The 19,500-nt window shown below is 38.0% G+C and overlaps 1 protein-coding gene across 2 annotated transcripts in view; it reads left to right on the top strand.

Moving 5' to 3' along the window:
- Positions 1–19,500, top strand: part of SLC35F4 (solute carrier family 35 member F4) — a 536,946-nt gene that overhangs the window by 466,397 nt on the left and 51,049 nt on the right. For both annotated transcript variants that reach the window (XM_078662094.1, XM_078662095.1), the window contains exon 5: positions 11,167–11,292. In XM_078662094.1, the coding sequence (XP_078518220.1) occupies positions 11,167–11,292 (126 nt within the window). The remainder of the gene's footprint in view (positions 1–11,166; positions 11,293–19,500) is intronic.

The following is a 19,500-nucleotide window of genomic DNA, read 5'->3' as shown; positions in this document are numbered from 1 at the left end:
ACACACACAATTTTTATAAAAACCCCCCAAAAAAATCTCCATATTTTCAAGAAATAAGTTTAAAGTGTTTTAAAGTACATTTTTCTTTACAAACAGCACATATTTTTGACAAAGAACTATACTACATCTGGATTTCATATACTTTTCTTCAAGCTTAGATTCCTCATAACATTTTCTCTACTGTGTGTTTCTACTGTGATACACACACAAGTTCTTCTAGCGAATTTAACCAACATTTTACTAACACATAAGACTTTTCCTATCACAATATGCAAAGTGTCACTCCACCTGCACCATTTTTACAAGTACCTGGTGATCCCCCATTAGAATGGAAATTATGGATTAGATCTTTCATGGCTTACTTAGGTGCAATTGATGGCCAAAGATATAGACCAGAAAGAAAGAAGAACCTTATGTATTACCATTTGGGGGTCGAAGGTCAAAATGTGTTTGACCATTTACCTCCATATGATCCACCTGAAGGTCAAGATCCAGATGATTTTGAGATAGCTAAAGCAAAATTAGAAAAATATTTTACTAAAACAAAGAATTTGGTTTTACATAGATATAAGTTTTTCACAAGAACACAAAAAAGTGATGAAAATATCGATACTTTTATAACTGCTTTAAAGATGTTAGCCGCAAATTGCGAATTTGACAATTTCACGTCACAACTCATTAGAGATCAACTTGTTGCACGATGCTATTGCAAAGAAATTCAAAAGAAGTTACTTACGTGCAAAGATCCCACTTTGGATAAAGCGGTTGATATAGCTAAAAGCATAGAAACCTCCATGGATGATGTAAAAAGACTGGAAACAGCTATATCTAATACCACAGTCTCTGGTGCTGTTTCTAGTACTCCTACAACTAAAACTCCTTTTGTTCCACGTAGTAATTTCAGAAGGCCCAGCATATCTAGAGGTGGTAGATTCTCTACGCAGAGCAGACAATTTGACTCTAGAATGTTCTGTTATAGATGAGGTTCATCTTTTCATGTTTCTTCTTTTAAGAACTGTCCTGCTGTCAATCAACAATGTGGTCAGGGTGGTAAAATGGGACATTTTGCCAAAATATGCATGAGAGGCAGAAGAGGAAATGTAAGAGGAAACATTCGATGTGTCATTAATGACGAATATATTAATGATGATGCTGACAATTTTTCAAATGAGGGTGATCTTTCACATGAGGACATCATGCATCAGGAATATGTTGTGGTAGTCAAAGATTCTCATGATAAAGGAGATTCTCAATATATTTCTGATCCTGAGGTTGATGTTATTATTGAGAAAGATCATGTTCAATTGCTAGTAGACACAGGTGCACGCATCACCATTGTATCACAAGATAAGTACACCAAGTTTTGGCCTGATAAAAGTTTATTGCCCCCAGATATTCTTACTGTAGCCTTTGAAGGTAGTAGGATTAATTTACTCAGATATTTCTGGGCTAACATTAATGTTTTAGGAGTAACTATCAAAGGGAAGGTGTATGTGGCCAGGAGAGGAATTAATGTTCTTGGTCTTATCCACCAAGCTGAAATTGGTTTGACTATGAAGCCAGGATTAGCCAATCTGGTATTCATTGACAAACAGTTTAAAGAAGATATTTCTGTTACTACGATCACTGACTCTACATCCAGTGCTCATGTCCATAATGATTGGGAACAAAAATGTAGTAAAATTTTTGAGGACCGTCTTGGAAAAATCACCAATTTTCAACATTCTATCAGAGTTAAAGACAATGTCGTTCCTACCAAGCATAAATTACGCAATGTTCCTTTAAGCATCAGAAGTGATCTATCTAAGCATTTGAAAACTCTGTGTGATCAAGGGATCATTGAAAAAGTTGAGTCCACCCTCTGGCTTTCCCCCATTGTCTTAGACAAAAAGAGATCAGGCGATTTGAGAATGTGTGTTGACTTACGCACTCTCAATGAAGCCATTTGGGTTGATGGGTTTCCTCTACCACGAATTGAAGACCTTATTGCCAAAGTGGGGTCATCTTCGTGGTTTACGAAACTTGATCTTAAAGCTGCCTATCACCAGGTAGAATTGCACCCTCAATCTCACTGCCTTTGTCACTCCTGATGGTGTTTTTCAATTCTGTCGTCTTCCTTTTGGACTAGCGTCGGCTGCAGCAGTCTTTCAAAGATTCATGTCAGAAATGTTTGCTCACAATCCTAACGTAGTTGTCTTTCAAGATGACATTCTCATCTTTACAAAAACAGAGAGTGAACACAACCGAGCAATTAGTGAAGTTTTTAAAGTGCTCGAGAATAGAGGTTTAACGCTGCAGAAAAGCAAATGTATTTTCAAAGCCAAAGAAATTTAGTATCTAGGACATATCATTTCAGAAAAAAGTATTAAACCTAGACCAGGTTTAGTTAAGAGCATTATTGAAGCACCTGCTCCCCAAAATAGAGAACAACTCTTGTCCTTTCTTGGTTTGTGTGAGTTTTATGCTAAATTTATGAAAGATTTTGCAAACACCACTGAGTGCTTCAGGTCTTTGTTAAAAAAGGGGGCTGTTTTTGTTTGGTCAGAAGAATGTAAAAAAGGTTTTCAAATTATCAAAGATCATATACTTTCAGCTCCAGCCCTACAAGCATTTGTTGAAGGTAGACAAACTTTTGTCACGGTTGATGCATGTGAGTACGGACTGGGTGCAGCCCTTTCTCAATATTCTGGAGAGAAAGAATACACAGTTGGGTTTGCCTCTCGCACTCTCCGTCCTGTTGAACGGAAATATTCTGTCATTGAAAAATAACTCTTAGCCTGTACATGGAGTGTGGAGAAGTTCAAATCATATTTATGGGGTAGGTCATTTGTTCGCAAAACGGATCATCGACCATTAGTCGATATTTTAAATGGAAAAAATGTTAAGCGCACAACAGCTCGTTTAGCAAGGTTGTCCACAAAATTACTATAATACACCTTTAGCGTGGAATACATACCAGGGGGAAGAAACAGCAGGGCAGACTGCCTTTCTAGGCTTCCTATTCCCGATAATGATGAACAAGATTGGGAGACAGAAGTAGAGGAGAATTTTGTGGCTAATGTCTGTCAAGAATCCATATCTTTTCTAGAAGATGATTGGATTAAAGAACTAAATGATGATATGGTTCTTAAAGAAGTTTCCTCTCTTATAAGAAGAGGATGGCCGAAAGAGAAATGTCTTTCTCCTAATCTTCAAATGTTTTGGAAGATTAATACTGAACTCTCAATGGAAAATGGTATAATTGTCCGGGGTGACAAATTAGTCCCTCCATCATGCTTCAGATAAAAAATTATTTTAGCAGCACATTCAGGTCATCTTGGTGCCACCATTACCAAAAGAAAAGTGAGATCTGATTTTTGGTGGCCAAAAATGGATTCTCAGGTAGATGAAATTGTCAAACTATGTTCACGTTGTAATGCCAGTGATAGGGTATTAGTTTTAGAAGGCCTTGTGGAATCTAAGGTTTCTATTCCTGGTAGAGCTTGGCAAAAGTTAGGAATGGACTTTCTGGGACCGTTTCATGTTCTCCCTAACAACTCAAAATACTTTTTAGTTCTCATTGATCATTTGTCAAGGTGGGTAGAAGTTGAACCAATTAGTATACCGAATTCCAAAAGTGTTATTGATTGCTTGAATAGTATATTTTTGAGAAAAGGTTATCCAGAAGAAATGTTGACCGATAATGGGGTTCAATTCATTTCTCATGAAATGAATTCCTTTTTGAGGTCATGTGGTATCAAACACACTAGAACTCCTCTATATCATCCACAAAGCAATGGCAAATTTAACAGAGTTATTGTGGAGTGTGTTCAAGCAGCTTTCAAGTCTAGGAGTTGTGTATTTAAAGCAGTCAGGGATCTTGTGTGGTCATACCGCACTTCTCCTCATTCTGCTACCAACTACACACCATTTGAACTCATGAGGGGAAGAAAAGCTTGTTCACAAGTATATCCTTTCTGGATGGTAAGACATTTTTGTCAAGGTGGCAATATGAGCAATATGTGGGATGCTGCTCACAAAAAATCCTCTGATGTGTGTTCTAAATATGTTAAGCCTGGAAAGAAAGTTTCTCACAATATTCAAATAGGAGATTGGATCAAGGTTAAAAATCCTGTTTCAGTTAGAAAGGGTTTTTCCAAGTTTTTAGATTCCCAACAAGTAGTGGATACTCGCAAGAATGCTGTTAGATTGACCAATGGAAATTGGTGGTGCACTTCTCAAATTGCCAAAGATCCTTCTGGTTCTCCAAGTAATGTAAATTTCAACAATGTTTCAGAGGGGAATGAGGTTAGGAAAAGTACCAGAGTGTCAGTCAGACCTAGCAAATTACGAGATTATGTTTAACCCTTTTGTATTCTTCATTTAATCTCTCATGAGTTATATTTTCCACTTACTGTATTCATTGTTTGTTGTTCTTTTTATTTAAAGAGGGGAGGTGTGGTGATATGTATTGTGCAACTTGGAACCACACTATGTCACTGAGAATGTTCCTCAGCTAGTATTCTCTTGGAGACAGTTATTACCCTGGCCTCCACCTGCCTGCTGGGACGGCTCTCCTTTCCTTGCAATAAACTTCTTATAAAGAATTCCTTTCCTGTGTCCAGTATACATCCTTTCAGACTCTAAGTGATATGATTTGATTGGACTTATTGTGCAAGTGGTGCTGTGCCAAACTTTGGAATATTCTCCACTACTCTCTACTACTTACTCTCTCCTACTCCACTACTTTCAAATACTCACTCTCTACTACTCATTCTCTACTACTCTACTACTCTCTACTACTCTCTCTCTACTACTCACTCCCTACTACTCACTATCTACTACTCTCTACTACTCACTCTCTACTATTCTCTCTCTACTACTCACTCTTTACTACTCACTCTCTACTACTCTCTACTACTCACTCTCTACTTCTCACTCCCTACTACTCTCTACTACTCACTCTCTACTACTCTCTCTCTACTACTCACTCTCTACTACTCACTCTACTACTCACTCTCTACTACTCTCTACTACTCACTCTCTACTACTCTCTCTCTACAAGTCTCTACTACTCACTCTCTGCTACTCTCTACTATTCTCTCTCTCACTCTCTACTACTCTCTACTACTCACTCTCTACTACTCGCTACTACTCACTCTTTACTACTCTCTACTACTCACTCTCTACTACTCTCTACTACTCACTCTACTATTCACTCTACTACTCTGTACTACTCACTCTCTGCTACTATCTCTACTGCTCTCTACTACTCTATACTACTCACTCTCTACTCTCTATTACTCACTCTCTACCTCTCTACCTCTCTCTACTTCTCTCTCTACTAGTCTCTACCTCTCTACCGCTACCTCTCTACCTCTACCTCTCTACCTCTACACCTCTACCTCTCTACCTCTCTCTACACGCACACATATACACATATATATATGCATATATATGCATATGCATTTATATATATGTATGTGTATGTATATACATACATATATAAACATATATAATCTGTATATCTATATAAATACAAATATAAATGCATGCATACATATACATATATGCATACAGATGCATGTTATTTACATGAAAGTTTAAAAAACACTAAGAAAAGCAAAGCTAAAAAGCCACCTCATTACAAACAGAATGGCTTTAACTTAAACGAGGGCGAGATCTATTGCATTTTCAATGCTTGTTTACTTTGGTTCCATCAAGAAGGCATTCAGATGTGTCACACATTTGCCATAAATTCTGAATGTTAGCACTCTAGTTGCTCATTAGATCACTGTAGTAAAGCTACTGCTCACCAGGGAAGTCTGCTGCTGGTATTCAAAGTGCATGTTTCAGTCTGCATGTCAGAAGTTCTTTAATGAAATTGAAGAGGATTTGAGAAGTCACTCAAAATGTGCCCTAATTTTTCTTTCTGCAGCACTAATCATACTTTCTATGGCAAAATATACCCCCTCATTTTGTTCCTTTTTAAATTAAATGTTTTAAGAGTTACCACTTTATTCCAATCAAGATGGCTTCAGGTGTGCCATACCTTTGTAATAAGTAGGACTCTTAGCGCTCTAGTTGTTCTTTAGAACACTCTGGGACATTCTGTCATTGGGCTATACTTGGGCTACATCTGGGTGATATTTGGGCTACATTTGGGCTCTTTTGTCTCTGGTGGCCATCTTGGGAGACTGCATGTCAGAATTTTTTAATGAAATAGAAGAGGATTTGAGAAGTCACTCAAAATGTGCCCTGATTTTTCTTTTTGCAGCACTAATAATACTTTCTATGGCATAATATACCCCCTCATTTTGTTCCTTTTTAAAATAAATGTTTTAAGAGTTACCACTTTATTCCCATCACGATGGCTTCAGGTGTGCTATAGCTTTGTAATAAGTAGGACTGTTAGCGCTCTAGTTGTTCTTTAGAACACTCTAGGAGGCTGCAGTAGAACACAAAGGAATCAACTGACAGTCTCTGTCCTTGTTGGATGTACATGTTTTACTGAGAATGTCAGACTTCATTCTCACATGACTGAGAAAGATAATGTGAATTTACAGAAAATATGCTTTCAGTTTAGCTTACAGATCCCCTTCCAAACCACTGTGGGAAAATCATGAGATATTAGTTTTCTTTCAAACATGATTCATGATATCACAGCAGAAGGCTTTTTCACATGTTAAAATCACCTTAGAACACACCACAATTCCTAAAATTAGTATGGTACCATCAACAAATGATTTAAAATGTAACTAAAGTCCTAAAACCCTCTATTAACTACAATGCTTTTTAATGAGGTGCTATCATGTATATTGGTCCCAAGATGGCTGCCAACACTTCTTGGATGAAGTGCTGACAGCCAATCAGATCAGATGTGTGGTTAGGCTCCGCCCAGATATATATATTTTTTTAACCTAAATTACTCAAAATCCATTGGAGCACATATCTTGAGACATAGCAAAGGCACATCGGGCTACCAGTCCCTACAATGTTGCCAAGTTTTGTGGAAATCCATTCAGCCGTTCGGGCTAAAAGTGAGTCCAACCGCCCTATGGAAATTAACATGGGGAAAACACGTTTTGGGACCCCCCTTTTATCTCGGCCCCTGCTTGACGAATCCCCCCCAAACTTTCAGGGAAGGAGCAGAGCGGAGCGGGCCATTTTCTTTTGCGAAGATTCGTCCACCGGCGCCAAAGTTATTCCCAATAGAATGTTGTGGATTTCCTATGGAAATCAATCCTAACTATAACTACCTACTGGCGACCGCCAGTAGGTAATATATATATATATATATATATATATATATATATATATATATATATATCCCTTTACTCTCGTCCACCAACCGCTGCTCCACTTAGCCACGGGTGCCTCTTACCGCACGGTGGGGTGCGTTTTGATATCAACAACACTCGATCCCAATCCTCGGATCGTTTCCCAAAAAAGAGCACTCTAGCCGTATTATGTAGTTTTTATGTCATATTTTATTCATAGCATTTCTGCAGTTTTTTCAAAGGTTTAGCAAACGCGTTTCAGCGTCTCCGCCTTCGTCAGTGTAAACCTGTATTGCATTTTAAACGTGTTAAATAAAGTTTCATTGCAACCTGAGTCACGTGATAAAAAATGGAAATAAAAAACAGCAAAACAGATACAATTTCAGTCATTGTGGCGGCCATCTTATAGTGATCATTTTTACACATTATTTGATATATGTAATAGTATCCATCAACAATTCATTAATCCAATATCATCATTTCTTATACTGTTATAAATCACAGTCGGTTAGACATTTTTTTTAGCTATGAAAGCTACTGTGGCCTGAGTGTTTTGTGCCATTGGTTAGCGAAATGCCCAAAGATTATTAAGCCCTGAATGGGCTACATCCTATTTCATGATTTTAAGGGCAATGTGTTCATTAAAATTTCGGACAGTTACAGGGAGAATTATACTGAGAGCGGTGAGATAGGTCAGAGGACAATAGTTTTTGAATTATCCAATATGAGCCCACATTTCCTCTTCATTATTCAGGCCCCCTGGGGACTTCGTCTGGAGCATTATAATGAACCTAGATTCTAGGGTTCTGAGTTTTTTAACCCAATCTCCCCCTCTTTCTGTTCTTGTCAACTGATCTAGGACAAAAAATGTCAATAGATTGCTGTTGCTTTTGTGTGATAGCTCAAAATGTCGGGCGACAGGATAGCTTTGATCTTTTGTGGTTATCGCTCTCATGTGCTCTAGTACTCTCAGCTTCGTTTGTTTCGTAGTACTCCCTACGTATTTTTTTTCCCATGGGCACAAGAGACAATATACTGTGAACTCAGAATTACAGTTGACCAATTTGGGCATTTCGCTAACCAATGGCACAAAACACTCAGGCCACAGTAGCTATCATAGCTAAAAAAAATGTCTAACCGACTGTGATTTATAACAGTATAAGAAATTATGATATTGGATTAATGAATTGTTGATGGATACTATTACATATATCAAATAATGTGTAAAAATGATCACTATAAGATGGCCGCCACAATGACTGAAATTGTATCTGTTGTGCCGTTTTTTATTTCCATTTTTTATCACGTGACTCAGGTTGCAATGAAACTTTATTTAACACGTTTAAAATGCAATACAGGTTTACACTGACGAAGGCAGAGACGCCGAAACGCGTTTGCTAAACCTTTGAAAAAACTGCAGAAATGCTATGAATAAAATATGGCATAAAAACTACATAATACGGCTAGAGTGCTCTTTTTTGGGAAACGATCCGAGGATTGGGATCGAGTGTTGTTGAGATATATATATATATATATATATATATATATATATATATATATATATATATATATATATATATATATATATATATATATATATTACCTACTGGCGATAGCCAGTAGGTATATATAGTTAGGATTTTTTCTCTATGGGATTTCTGAAAATTCTATGTCTAATAACTTTGGCGTTTGTGCACGGAATTGGCTGAAATTTTCAGGAAAATGGCACGTTTTGTTTCTGAGCAGCCCCTGAAAATTTGGGGGGGGTTTCGTCAAGCGGGGGTTGAGAAAAAAGGGGGGTCCCAAAACGTGTTTTTAACATTGAGTTTTCCATAGGGCGGTTGGACTCACTTTTAGCTCGAACGGCTGAATGGATTTCCACAAAACTTGGCAAAATTGTAGGGACTGGTAGCCCGATGTGCCTTTGCTATGTCTCAAGATATATGCTCCAGTGGTTTTTACAAAAATTAACTTTGAAAAATATATATTGGGCTACATTGGGCTATATATATGTTGGAGCCCAAATGTAGTCCAATGTAGCCAATGTAGCCCAATGTAGCCCAAAGATGGCCACCAGAGACAAAAGAGCCCAAATGTAGCCCAAATATCAGCCAGATGTAGCCCAACTATAGCCCAGTGACAGAATGTCCCAGAGTGTTCTAAAGAACAACTAGAGCGCTAACAGTCTTACTTATGACAAAAGTATGGCACACCTGAAGTCATCTTGATTGGAATAAAGTGTTAACACTTAAAACATTTCATTTACAAAGGAACAAAATGAGGGGTTTCATTTTGCCATAGAAATGTTATATTTATATATATATATATATATATATATATATATATATATATATATATATTCACTGAAAAAACCATAGGTTATAGACCATATATAGTTAGGAATTAGCATTTACAAAACCTTGAAAATTCACTGAAAAAACCATAGGTTATAGACCATATATAGTTAGGAATTAGCATTTAAAAAACCTTATTTTACTCACACAAAACCATTGAAATTCCATATATAGTTAGTTGCACTAACTATATATCGCGCACCCGCAATCCACTGCTGATCATGTCACATATTACATCATTCATGACATGGTCAGTGACATCACTGATGACATCACTGATGACATCTCAAATGACATCACTGATGACATCACTGATGACATCATCCAGTGACTGTGTGTTTCTGTAAAGTTTAAATATGTTTTACATATTGAAGAATGAGTAGATGTATAAGTGTCTGGACGAAGGATTTAGTAGGTGCATGACTGAATGTATGAGTGAGTGATTAAATGTGTCTCACTGACTGCATGGGTTAGTGACTAAACTGTCTTAATTTGTGCATCATTATGTCTGTTGTTCTGTAAACTGCTGCATGTGTTAATCAGTAGCTATATGATTAACTATATGGGTTATTGATTGATTGTCCAAGTATTTGTATGGGAGACTGAGTGTGTGTTTGGCTGGCTGGGAGGTGTGTGACTCTGTGCAGATCAATGTGTACTTGTATCAATGATTGTATAAGAAAGTAAGTATGTGTTAGTATATGTTTGAAAATGTAAGGTGCTCTATGTTTAACTGTATAGACAAGAAAATGGAAGTGTGATTGATTCTTTACAGGACTGACTAGGTGTGTGAGTAACTCCATGGATGAGTGGCAGAGTGTGAGTGTCTGTATAGGTGTATGAGTGCATATGATAGTGTTGTAAAGATTAGTGATTGTATGTATGAATGATTGTATGGGTGAATGAGTGAATGTGTGTGTAGACGTAGGAATCAGTGAGTGCGTATGTAGTAACTAGTATTGGTGTGTCAATGGTTTCAAAAATTATACTCTGTATTTAACACTGGGTGAAACAGAGGTTATATTAAAATGTGAGGAGATGCATTGTATTGTCACATGAATGATATCATCAGTGATGTGGTCATTGATGTCAAATGAGATGTCATCAGTGATGTCATCAGTGATGTCATTTGAGATGTCATCAGTGATGTCATCAGTGATGTCACTGACCATGTCATGAATGATGTAATATGTGACATCATCAGCAGTGAATTGCGGGTGCGCGATATATAGTTAGTGCAACTAACTATATATGGAATTTCAATGGTTTTGTGTGAGTAAAATAAGGTTTTTTAAATGCTAATTCCTAACTATATATGGTCTATAACCTATGGTTTTTTCAGTGAATATATATATATATATATATATATACATACATACATACACATACATATTTATACATATAATATTTTTTTTTTCAATTAGATTATCACTAAATAAGTCTACTTGTGACGACATTGCAAGTTGTGCAAATGTAAACTGTCTGATCTACAATTATAGCATGCATTATTTAATTTGTCTACGTTTTAAAGATAACTGTCTTATATTGCACAGATAGTTGCAGCAATAATGGCAATAACAGGAATTGTTATGATGGCTTATGCAGATGGTTTCCATGGTGATTCAATTATTGGTGTGGCATTCGCTGTTGGGTCGGCTTCTACGTCAGCATTGTATAAGGTAAGGACCTCATATGTTCTTGAATGTTACTATATGAAGATGCGGATTGACTCAAACTGACCTATAAATGCCATGTGGATGCACAATGAAATTATTACATAGCTGCTTATTTAACAGTTGAGATTTGAAAGGCATTGGCAAACAAAATCTGCAGGTAGTACGAGTTATCTTTTGGAGGAGCGTCCTGGGGTTGCCCAGTTCACACATGAATTCTGGGACTATTCCTCGGGTAACTGAGGCAGTAACAGCTTCTCTAGAACACTCCTGGAAACTTTAAGCATTCTGGAAAAGTTGGAAATTTACTCTAGGCTGAGAAATAAATCACAGGAATGCATTGCGAGGGCCATATTTACTAAAAAGTCACGCAACACAGCAACTAAATTTGTTACACTGCTTTAAGCTGCACGAATAGGAAAGAGCAGGACAGCACAATATCTACAAAGTTGTGCCAATTTTCTGCTCTCTCCATGCGCTGGTTCACTTTTGGCAGCCATGTACTAATGCACACAACCTTGCGCCATAGTGCAAAGGTGTCTGTAAAGTCTCAAGCCTCGATTTTGTGTGGGGGGGGGTCTCCCATCCAGTACAAAAGCTATTCTTTAAGTCATTTTTTAATTTGTATGTGTGCTGTATAATGCAACACACATGCAAAGTAGGAAGAATAAGGAGAAATTAATACAAAGTTGTGTCTGCTTTGAGGAGGCATCGGAATTTTGGGCAACTCCCCGTCTATGATTTTCTGTAAATAGGGGTCTGTGTCAAATCCCATGGTTCAATTCAATTCAATATTTATTAAAGATTTGGAACTCCAACGAGGTCCACATAAAAGGATACATACAAGTTATTACCTAAAATATAATAAAACATGGAGAAGCGCATTATTTGCAACCGCTACATATACAGATTTTTCAATACATAGCAACTTCCGCAAATAGAGTTTAAAATTAGCAGAAGGATGATTAAAGTGCCAAGACATATCCCAAATTGTGCAAAAAGAATTTAAGTAGCAGCCAATTCATGTGCAAAATGCATTTAAAAATACATTAAAAAAATATCCTAGCATGTGCTACAAAAGCAATTGAGTTACATCAGATTCATATGCAAAATACAATCCGAAATCCAGTTCCAATAGAGCATCGAGCTTTAAAGTTAGCAACAAAAAAAATGGGCAAAAAGCAATACATACCCCAGTTGTACAAAGAGCAATTAGATAGTAGCCAAACATGTGCAAAATATTATCTGAAAAAGGAGAGACTATTAGAACTCCATAATAGGGCAACAGACACAGGATAGGCAGCTCGATCAAAAGAATATATATAAGAGATGAAAATATATACATAAACTTCTTTAAAAAGTTGAATAATTTTACATAGACTACTTCATCTCCCATGGTTGGTTGCATGGGAACACCCATGACCGCCCATAGAATGCCCCTCGAAGCAAAGCAATGCAAGGCAGCGCATAGCAAATCCATCATAACCGTAAGACTTTGCATCAGCTTTGTACTGCAAAAGTAACACAAACTCGATGCAAAGCGTTAGTGAATCTGTACCTGAGTGTTGTGAATCAGGACGCACGTGATTGGCCTTTCACAACTAAAAAAGTATTTGATCAACTCAAAGGGAGGTCTCCAGTGGTTTGAAAACCCCAAAATATATTTTGAAATGGTTTCCTATATTGTGTAATCTGTTTCGTTTTGTGTTACTGTTCACACCAGAACATAGGCTTCTATGGGAATTCACAAGGGCGTATTATCAAGCCCATTATCGCTGCTTTAGCAGCAGTTTTCTCCCGCTAAAGCGGCGAAAATGTTAACTCTGTTTCTTGATAATATGCCCCTAAGTTCCTTAATGCTGACACATTCACCTGATAGAGATATCTCATTGATCACTGCACTGACCTCATGTCTCCGAAGACAGAATCTGACTCTGGTCTGCGTGTAGACCTCGGAACTTCCTGGAAATGCACTTCCATATTATCGAAAAGCACTGCAATGCCATATATCAATGACATATTGAGCATGCTATGTAAATAATGCTATACTGATTTACATTTTTATTGCTGAAGGGAAGGCATGAATGTCATCCATTAATGCCTTCTAGCTTTTCACTCCTGTGCTCATTCAGTAGGCACATCTAGTGCAAAATACTACAATATAACAATGTTGTTGGAGTGACACAACATACAATTATTTTCAAGGCTTGCTTTTTTGCTGCATTTCTTGTGTATATTTGGGAAATATCAAATATATATTACAATCTACAAAAAAGATTTCCACTTGCTTTTGTAGCAAGAGCAAGCCAGACCCTTTGGCTTTACCGATGCTTGCTTGAGTAGGGTCCATAAACTATGTAAAGTTCATGCAGCCCTCAAATGTCAGGGCTTTAGGGTGCCTTTTATTGTGTAACACTGCTAGACATTTTGGGCCACATTTATCAAGGGTTGTGTCAATTTTGCACTAAATAACGCTGGGCGAAAGCGATTGAGATACAATTAATCAAGGCACTCAAGGCGACTTTGCGTGGCCCTAAGTGACTTGATAAATCAAGAGTAACAAAACGCAGTACAAACGGCTACGTTGATTACTCTTCCAGTAAGCTACTCAATGTGGCTTAGCGCTGCCTTCTAATAAGGCACCCTTTCACGTTATACTTAGCGTGAAAGGGGAGGACAATGGGTGTTGCAGTGGGCGTTCCACCGCAACACCCTTTGGTTTTGACACTGCTCCATATTTACAAGGGTGGCGTAAATATGAGGCAGCAACAAAATTAAGATCAGGGAAAACCTGGTCTTACCCTGGTGAAATAAGGAGAAATGTTTGATTTCTCCTTGTTTTGCTGTTTCTATGTGTGCTGCATTGTGCAGCACACATAGAAACAGCAAAACGCCATTGATCGTTTATGTGCAGGAAGGTGTCCCTTCCTGCACATAAACCATCATTAAAACAAAAATTACGTTTTACAACTTCTATGTGTGCTGCTTTAAACAGCACACATAGAAGTTACAAAACACCATTTAAATATTGTTTATGTGCAGGAAGGGACACCTTCCTGCACATAAACAAACTTCCCCTACAACGCAGACACCCTTGCAGTATGTATGCAAGGGTACCTGCGTAGGCGCTAGGCTGCTAAATTTAGCACCACCGCAGGAGGAAACACCGGGCTGCACCATATTGTTGTAAATATGATGCAGCACTGTGTTTCAGAAGTGGCGAAGCGCAGCGTTATGCCAAGAAGGCTAACGCTGTGCTCCATCACTTTCATTGTAAATATGCCCGCAGTATCAAATCTGAATTTAACATACACCCTTTTGTCATATAGAGCATGGTTTTCATGTATTTTAGACACAAGAGAGTAGCCTAACAGGGGACTCCTTCATACGTTTTAAGGGTTCATAAGAGTGTTCAAACTTCAAGCCCACCAGAAATGCACCCTAAAAACTAGGGACTTCAGGTGCAGAAGCAAAGTGATGTCATTTTGGTCTATGTCTGACAAGAGGGGGACCAGCTGTACTAGTAAAGAAATTTCGCATTTCCCCTATAAATATATATTTTATGCAACTGTTAAAGGCAGGAAATTCGGCTCTCATCTTCCTTGTCCAGGATGGCAGACAAGGAGGACGAGAGTGCCTGCGCTCTAAATTAGCAGTACTCTCTATTTTTTTATGACGCTAAGCATTGCTCCTCACCCTCTTCGAAAGTGACATTTCACTCTGGGTACAGGTTTAGCCAACTAAACTTGTCCAAAATGAACTAGGTAATTAAACAAGCCAAGCTTATCCAGTTTGATTGCGCCATGTTAAAAACGGAAGTAGCACTGCGCCAATGGTTAATAGTCACAACCTTTGTTTTCTGCTCAGTAGCAGAGAGAGGCCTCATCAGGCTACAAAAAATTCCTACATATTTACAAGGTTAGAGCTTGTCAGAGCATGCTATCTGACGACCTCTACTAAGAGTGAAACACAGGTGTCATGTGTTGCTTTTACTCATTTCAGATTGACTTGGGCAGTATTTTACCAATCCAAAGCTGTAATACTATGCCTGGAGTGGTAAAAGGCATTTGCCATTTTTCAGCTTGGTAGAATGGCACTAGCTAATCCTATGCTTAAAGATTCTGCTGCAAAAAAGGGGAAAGATCTAAGGGGTATATCAACAAGCTTCAGCGATAATTAATGCTGTCCGCTCTTAGCTTCAGATTGAATCTTGCCAGCTATTGCTGGAAATTATCGCCATGCTAGCGCTGTATCAAAAACGTATAGCGCAATGGCGATAATTATTCCAGTGATAGCAGTGTTTTCCATGGAACATCGCTGGTTTTCCTGCGATTTTCCATGGAAAACTGTGATATCCTTGGTGATAGGGCCTGTAGTCTTAGCCACACAATCCAACCCCCATGTTAGGTATGCCTTAGTCAGTTATTTAACAGACGTTAAATTCCTGCCTTAAGGCATACTTAACTTGATTTAAAATATCGCTAACCCCCGTTGTTAATTTCACAAAGCCGGGTTAGCGATATTTACCCATGGTGTTTTGTCAGGCACGCCTCCTTTGCATCTCATTAGCGACACGATGGGAGGCGTGCTGACAAGGGGCTCTAATGCAAGGAAACACGCGCTAATATTATTTTTGATAATGCGATAATATTATCGCCGCTTTTCACCCGAAAATGGGCTCTAAAGCGGCAATAATATTATCACTGCTGCTTGTTGATATGCCCCTTAATATTTTCACTAAAGTTTATTTTGGAGGAAAAAAGCCTCATAAAACATGTACAAAATATCAAATACAATACATCATTCCATAAGATACAATCCACCATTCCATACAACATTAAAAGCGTACATTTCAAAATACTTATTTCATCTGTAATTCTAAAATCTTAAAGTACTTTTTTTAATCTGCTTCTTTTCCGCCAGGTATACAGTAAATATCTGGAAACCACAAAAACAATCCGCTCTCCATGTTGTCCGTTCTAAAATTGCGAATGGCCTCTAAATAGCATCTTACACCCAACATGCCACATGTAGGAATTAACCAAGTCTTCCTTAGATAGTAATAAGTGGGGCAAAAAAACAAAAAATGCTCTTTAGATTCAGGACTCAGTTTACACAAAGGACGAGTGAGTGAAATATCAGATCCTCGCCATCTACTACATAGTGCATTAACTGGTAAAATACCAAACTTGAATTTCAGAAATAAGGATCTTACCTGTTATGGTTCCATGCGGTCCATAAACATTTCAAATTCCAAACTTTGGTTAAGATTTAGAAAACTCTCTGTCAGAATGCCGGCTGATATCTCCACTATCCTTCCTTCATGTACCTGTAACCAATTATCTTGTTTTTAGCATTTCCCTGATTACCTGTTCTGGGTTATCCCATGTCCAACTTATACATCCAGGACTTATGTAATTAAACCAAGTTATGGGTCCATGCTAATCTAGCATTTTTTTGATTGGCAAATGCTTGTTTAATAGGAGCCAATGACTTACTACTCCAGAGTCTTATCCAATAGGTTAGATGCTTGAGTTTAGCTACATCCACCAGATTCCTTAGAGCCAAGTATTGGCACATAGCTGCTAGTGGGGTATTTTGGGGCATCCTAAGGTTTGATCTATAAACCTATTCTCAGTTTTCATCAAACCCTTGATTTCATAAGAGCCCAATATCTCTGCAGGATACAATTATGCACCAAGACCTTTTGCACAGTAGATCTTCAAAGCAGGAGATATCAGTGGGAAGTTAGATACAATCGCTTACCCCGTATGTTGCAGTGACATTTCACTCTTCATTATTTGAGGAACCCATGACAATGTGTTCGCAATCCAGACTCCTAGATAGTCAAACTCCCTAACTTGCACTAAGCAAGAAATCCCATCTTCAACTTCCCTCTAAAAGACCTATGCAAAAGGAAGTCGTAAATTTAGTTTTAGAAACCATGATTTCAAAACCATACTGTTTGCAGGTGATAGAGAATTTGTTGATTAAGTTCTGCAGCCCATACGATTTTTCGGGCTCAATAACTTAACATCTGCAAACAGTAGGGCAGGCATTTTCAGGTCGACCAATTTGGGGCGATCATTCTTGTTGACATATAGTGTGTCAATTACCCAGGTAATGTAAAGTGTGAACAGATTCAAAGTGATCACGAAACCCTGGAGGCACCCTCTCACAACACTAATACAGCCTGTCAGTTCACCACCCCACCCCATCTCACTTGAGCAAAATTGGCACTATACAAGCGACATACTAGGTCAAGCAGATTAGCTGGCATCTCCATATCTCTGATTCCAACCCCTAGTTTCACCAGAGGTATAAAATCAAAGGCTGCTCGTAGGCCCACAAACACTACATACCGGTGGTCTTTGTTTAAATGAATGGTCTTTCAAAAAATCTAAATAAAGCGAAACACCTAATCAATAGTGCTCATATGGAACCAAAAGTCTGCCTAAAGGTGTGAGAACCCTTGATTTTCCTCCATCCATGTTTGAATTTGAACTAATAATTGTCTTATAAATATTTTGGGGCATTGTCTATCAGGCTAAACAGTCTGTAATTAGCTGGGTTGTCAACAGTCCTCTTCTTATAGAATGGGATGATCTCTGCTCCTCTCCAGGATTTCAGTATCTCGGCTCCCCTAGCTCTAGCATTCGATAAAACATTCAATATGAAACCCAATACTACCGGTTCTGACCAGTAACAAACCCCAGGAATCTAGTCCATTTCTGGGGCTTTCCTAGTTTTCATACTATCTATGGCTGCTAAACTATCTTCCATGGAAAAAGAGACTGTAGGAATATTCTCTGAGGCACACAATATGTTCACCTGCTCTCCTTTCATGTACAGACACTCTCTCTTGCTCTGAGCAGTATAAAGATGACTAAAATAATCAGCCCAGATTTAAGGCTGGATGTAAATGTCTTCATTTTAAGTGATATTGGTTGGTAGTTCCATATGCAAGAATATGACCCAAAAATATTCTATCTCTCTTATTGGCAGCTATAACCATTTCCCACCAATTGTGTTCCTCCCTTCTCTTCTCTGCTGTTTCCTTCCCACTGCTATTAACTCCCTAGCTCTGCTTTTTAAAAGAACCTTTAATTTTTGTTTGGCCAACCTACATTATTTGTCAAACCAGGGCATTTCTTTCTGTCTGAACGGTAGAGCCTTCATTGTTTTATGAAGAAAAAAAAACTCTGAGGGAATCAATTCGATGATTAAAAATATTCATTATGAGGACCTCTTCTTCGATAGAATCCTCAAATATACATGGGGCATTGGAAAGTAATGAATAGATGTGTGCAAGTGTATCTGAGTTGGTCATTATAGTGAGCCATTTAATCCTTCTTTTATTGTTAGAATGGAAGATTGGTGCTTCAGCTGATGAACTCAAGTGTGAACCCATATCTAAAGGGATATTCTTCAATGAGAGAGACAAAACATTATGGTCACTATCATTTCTTTTGACTCTGCCACATAATTAGGTACAATAAAACATTGGGCCTTATTTAGATTTCTGCGGATGGGTTACTCCGTCACAATAATGATGGATATCCTGTCTGCCGAAATCTAAATCCCAGAGGAAATGACGGGATTTCAATTTCTGCGGATGGGATATCCGTCTTTGTGGTGACAAAGTAATCCATCTACTGATATCTAAATCAATCCCATAGTCTATTCTTCTTCTAGACAATGCTGTTTTAAAAGTTTAAATCAGCTTCCTTGTCAGATGTTGAATGCCCATTGATAGCACGAAGACCACAGGATAATGTAAGGGATGTGATTTGTACTGATACCTTGGACTACTTCTTTTAGAGAAATTACACTAATCTCGATATGCCCCTTTCCTCATCTTCCTCACCTATAAGAGCTTGAATAAAATCTAGTGGCTCAAAGTTGCATTGAAATCCCCCGCTAAGATGAGATGACTATTGATATTTGCTTGTTCCAGATATTCATCTAGAGCACGTAAGGTAGGGAACTCTTAATTCTGTCTAATGAAATGATTGTATAGATCAAATAACCTTTATTGCAAACATCCCTACAGGAGAAGTAATATGGGGCCTCAGTATATCAGCGGTTGTGAGATTCAAACTTTTGAGCTTACAAACAAGTGACATCTTTAGCCAAATTGCCAATCCACCCAACGGTTGGCCTGCTGCTGAAGTTCTACTTTCTATACTACAGATAATGTAACCTGATCTATGG

The sequence above is a fragment of the Lissotriton helveticus genome, chromosome 9 (assembly GCF_964261635.1).
Source record: "Lissotriton helveticus chromosome 9, aLisHel1.1, whole genome shotgun sequence".
In the NCBI taxonomy this organism is placed as follows: domain Eukaryota; kingdom Metazoa; phylum Chordata; class Amphibia; order Caudata; family Salamandridae; genus Lissotriton; species Lissotriton helveticus.
The sequence above is the reverse complement of the archived record's forward strand: the minus strand, read 5'-3'. Positions and strand labels throughout refer to the sequence as shown.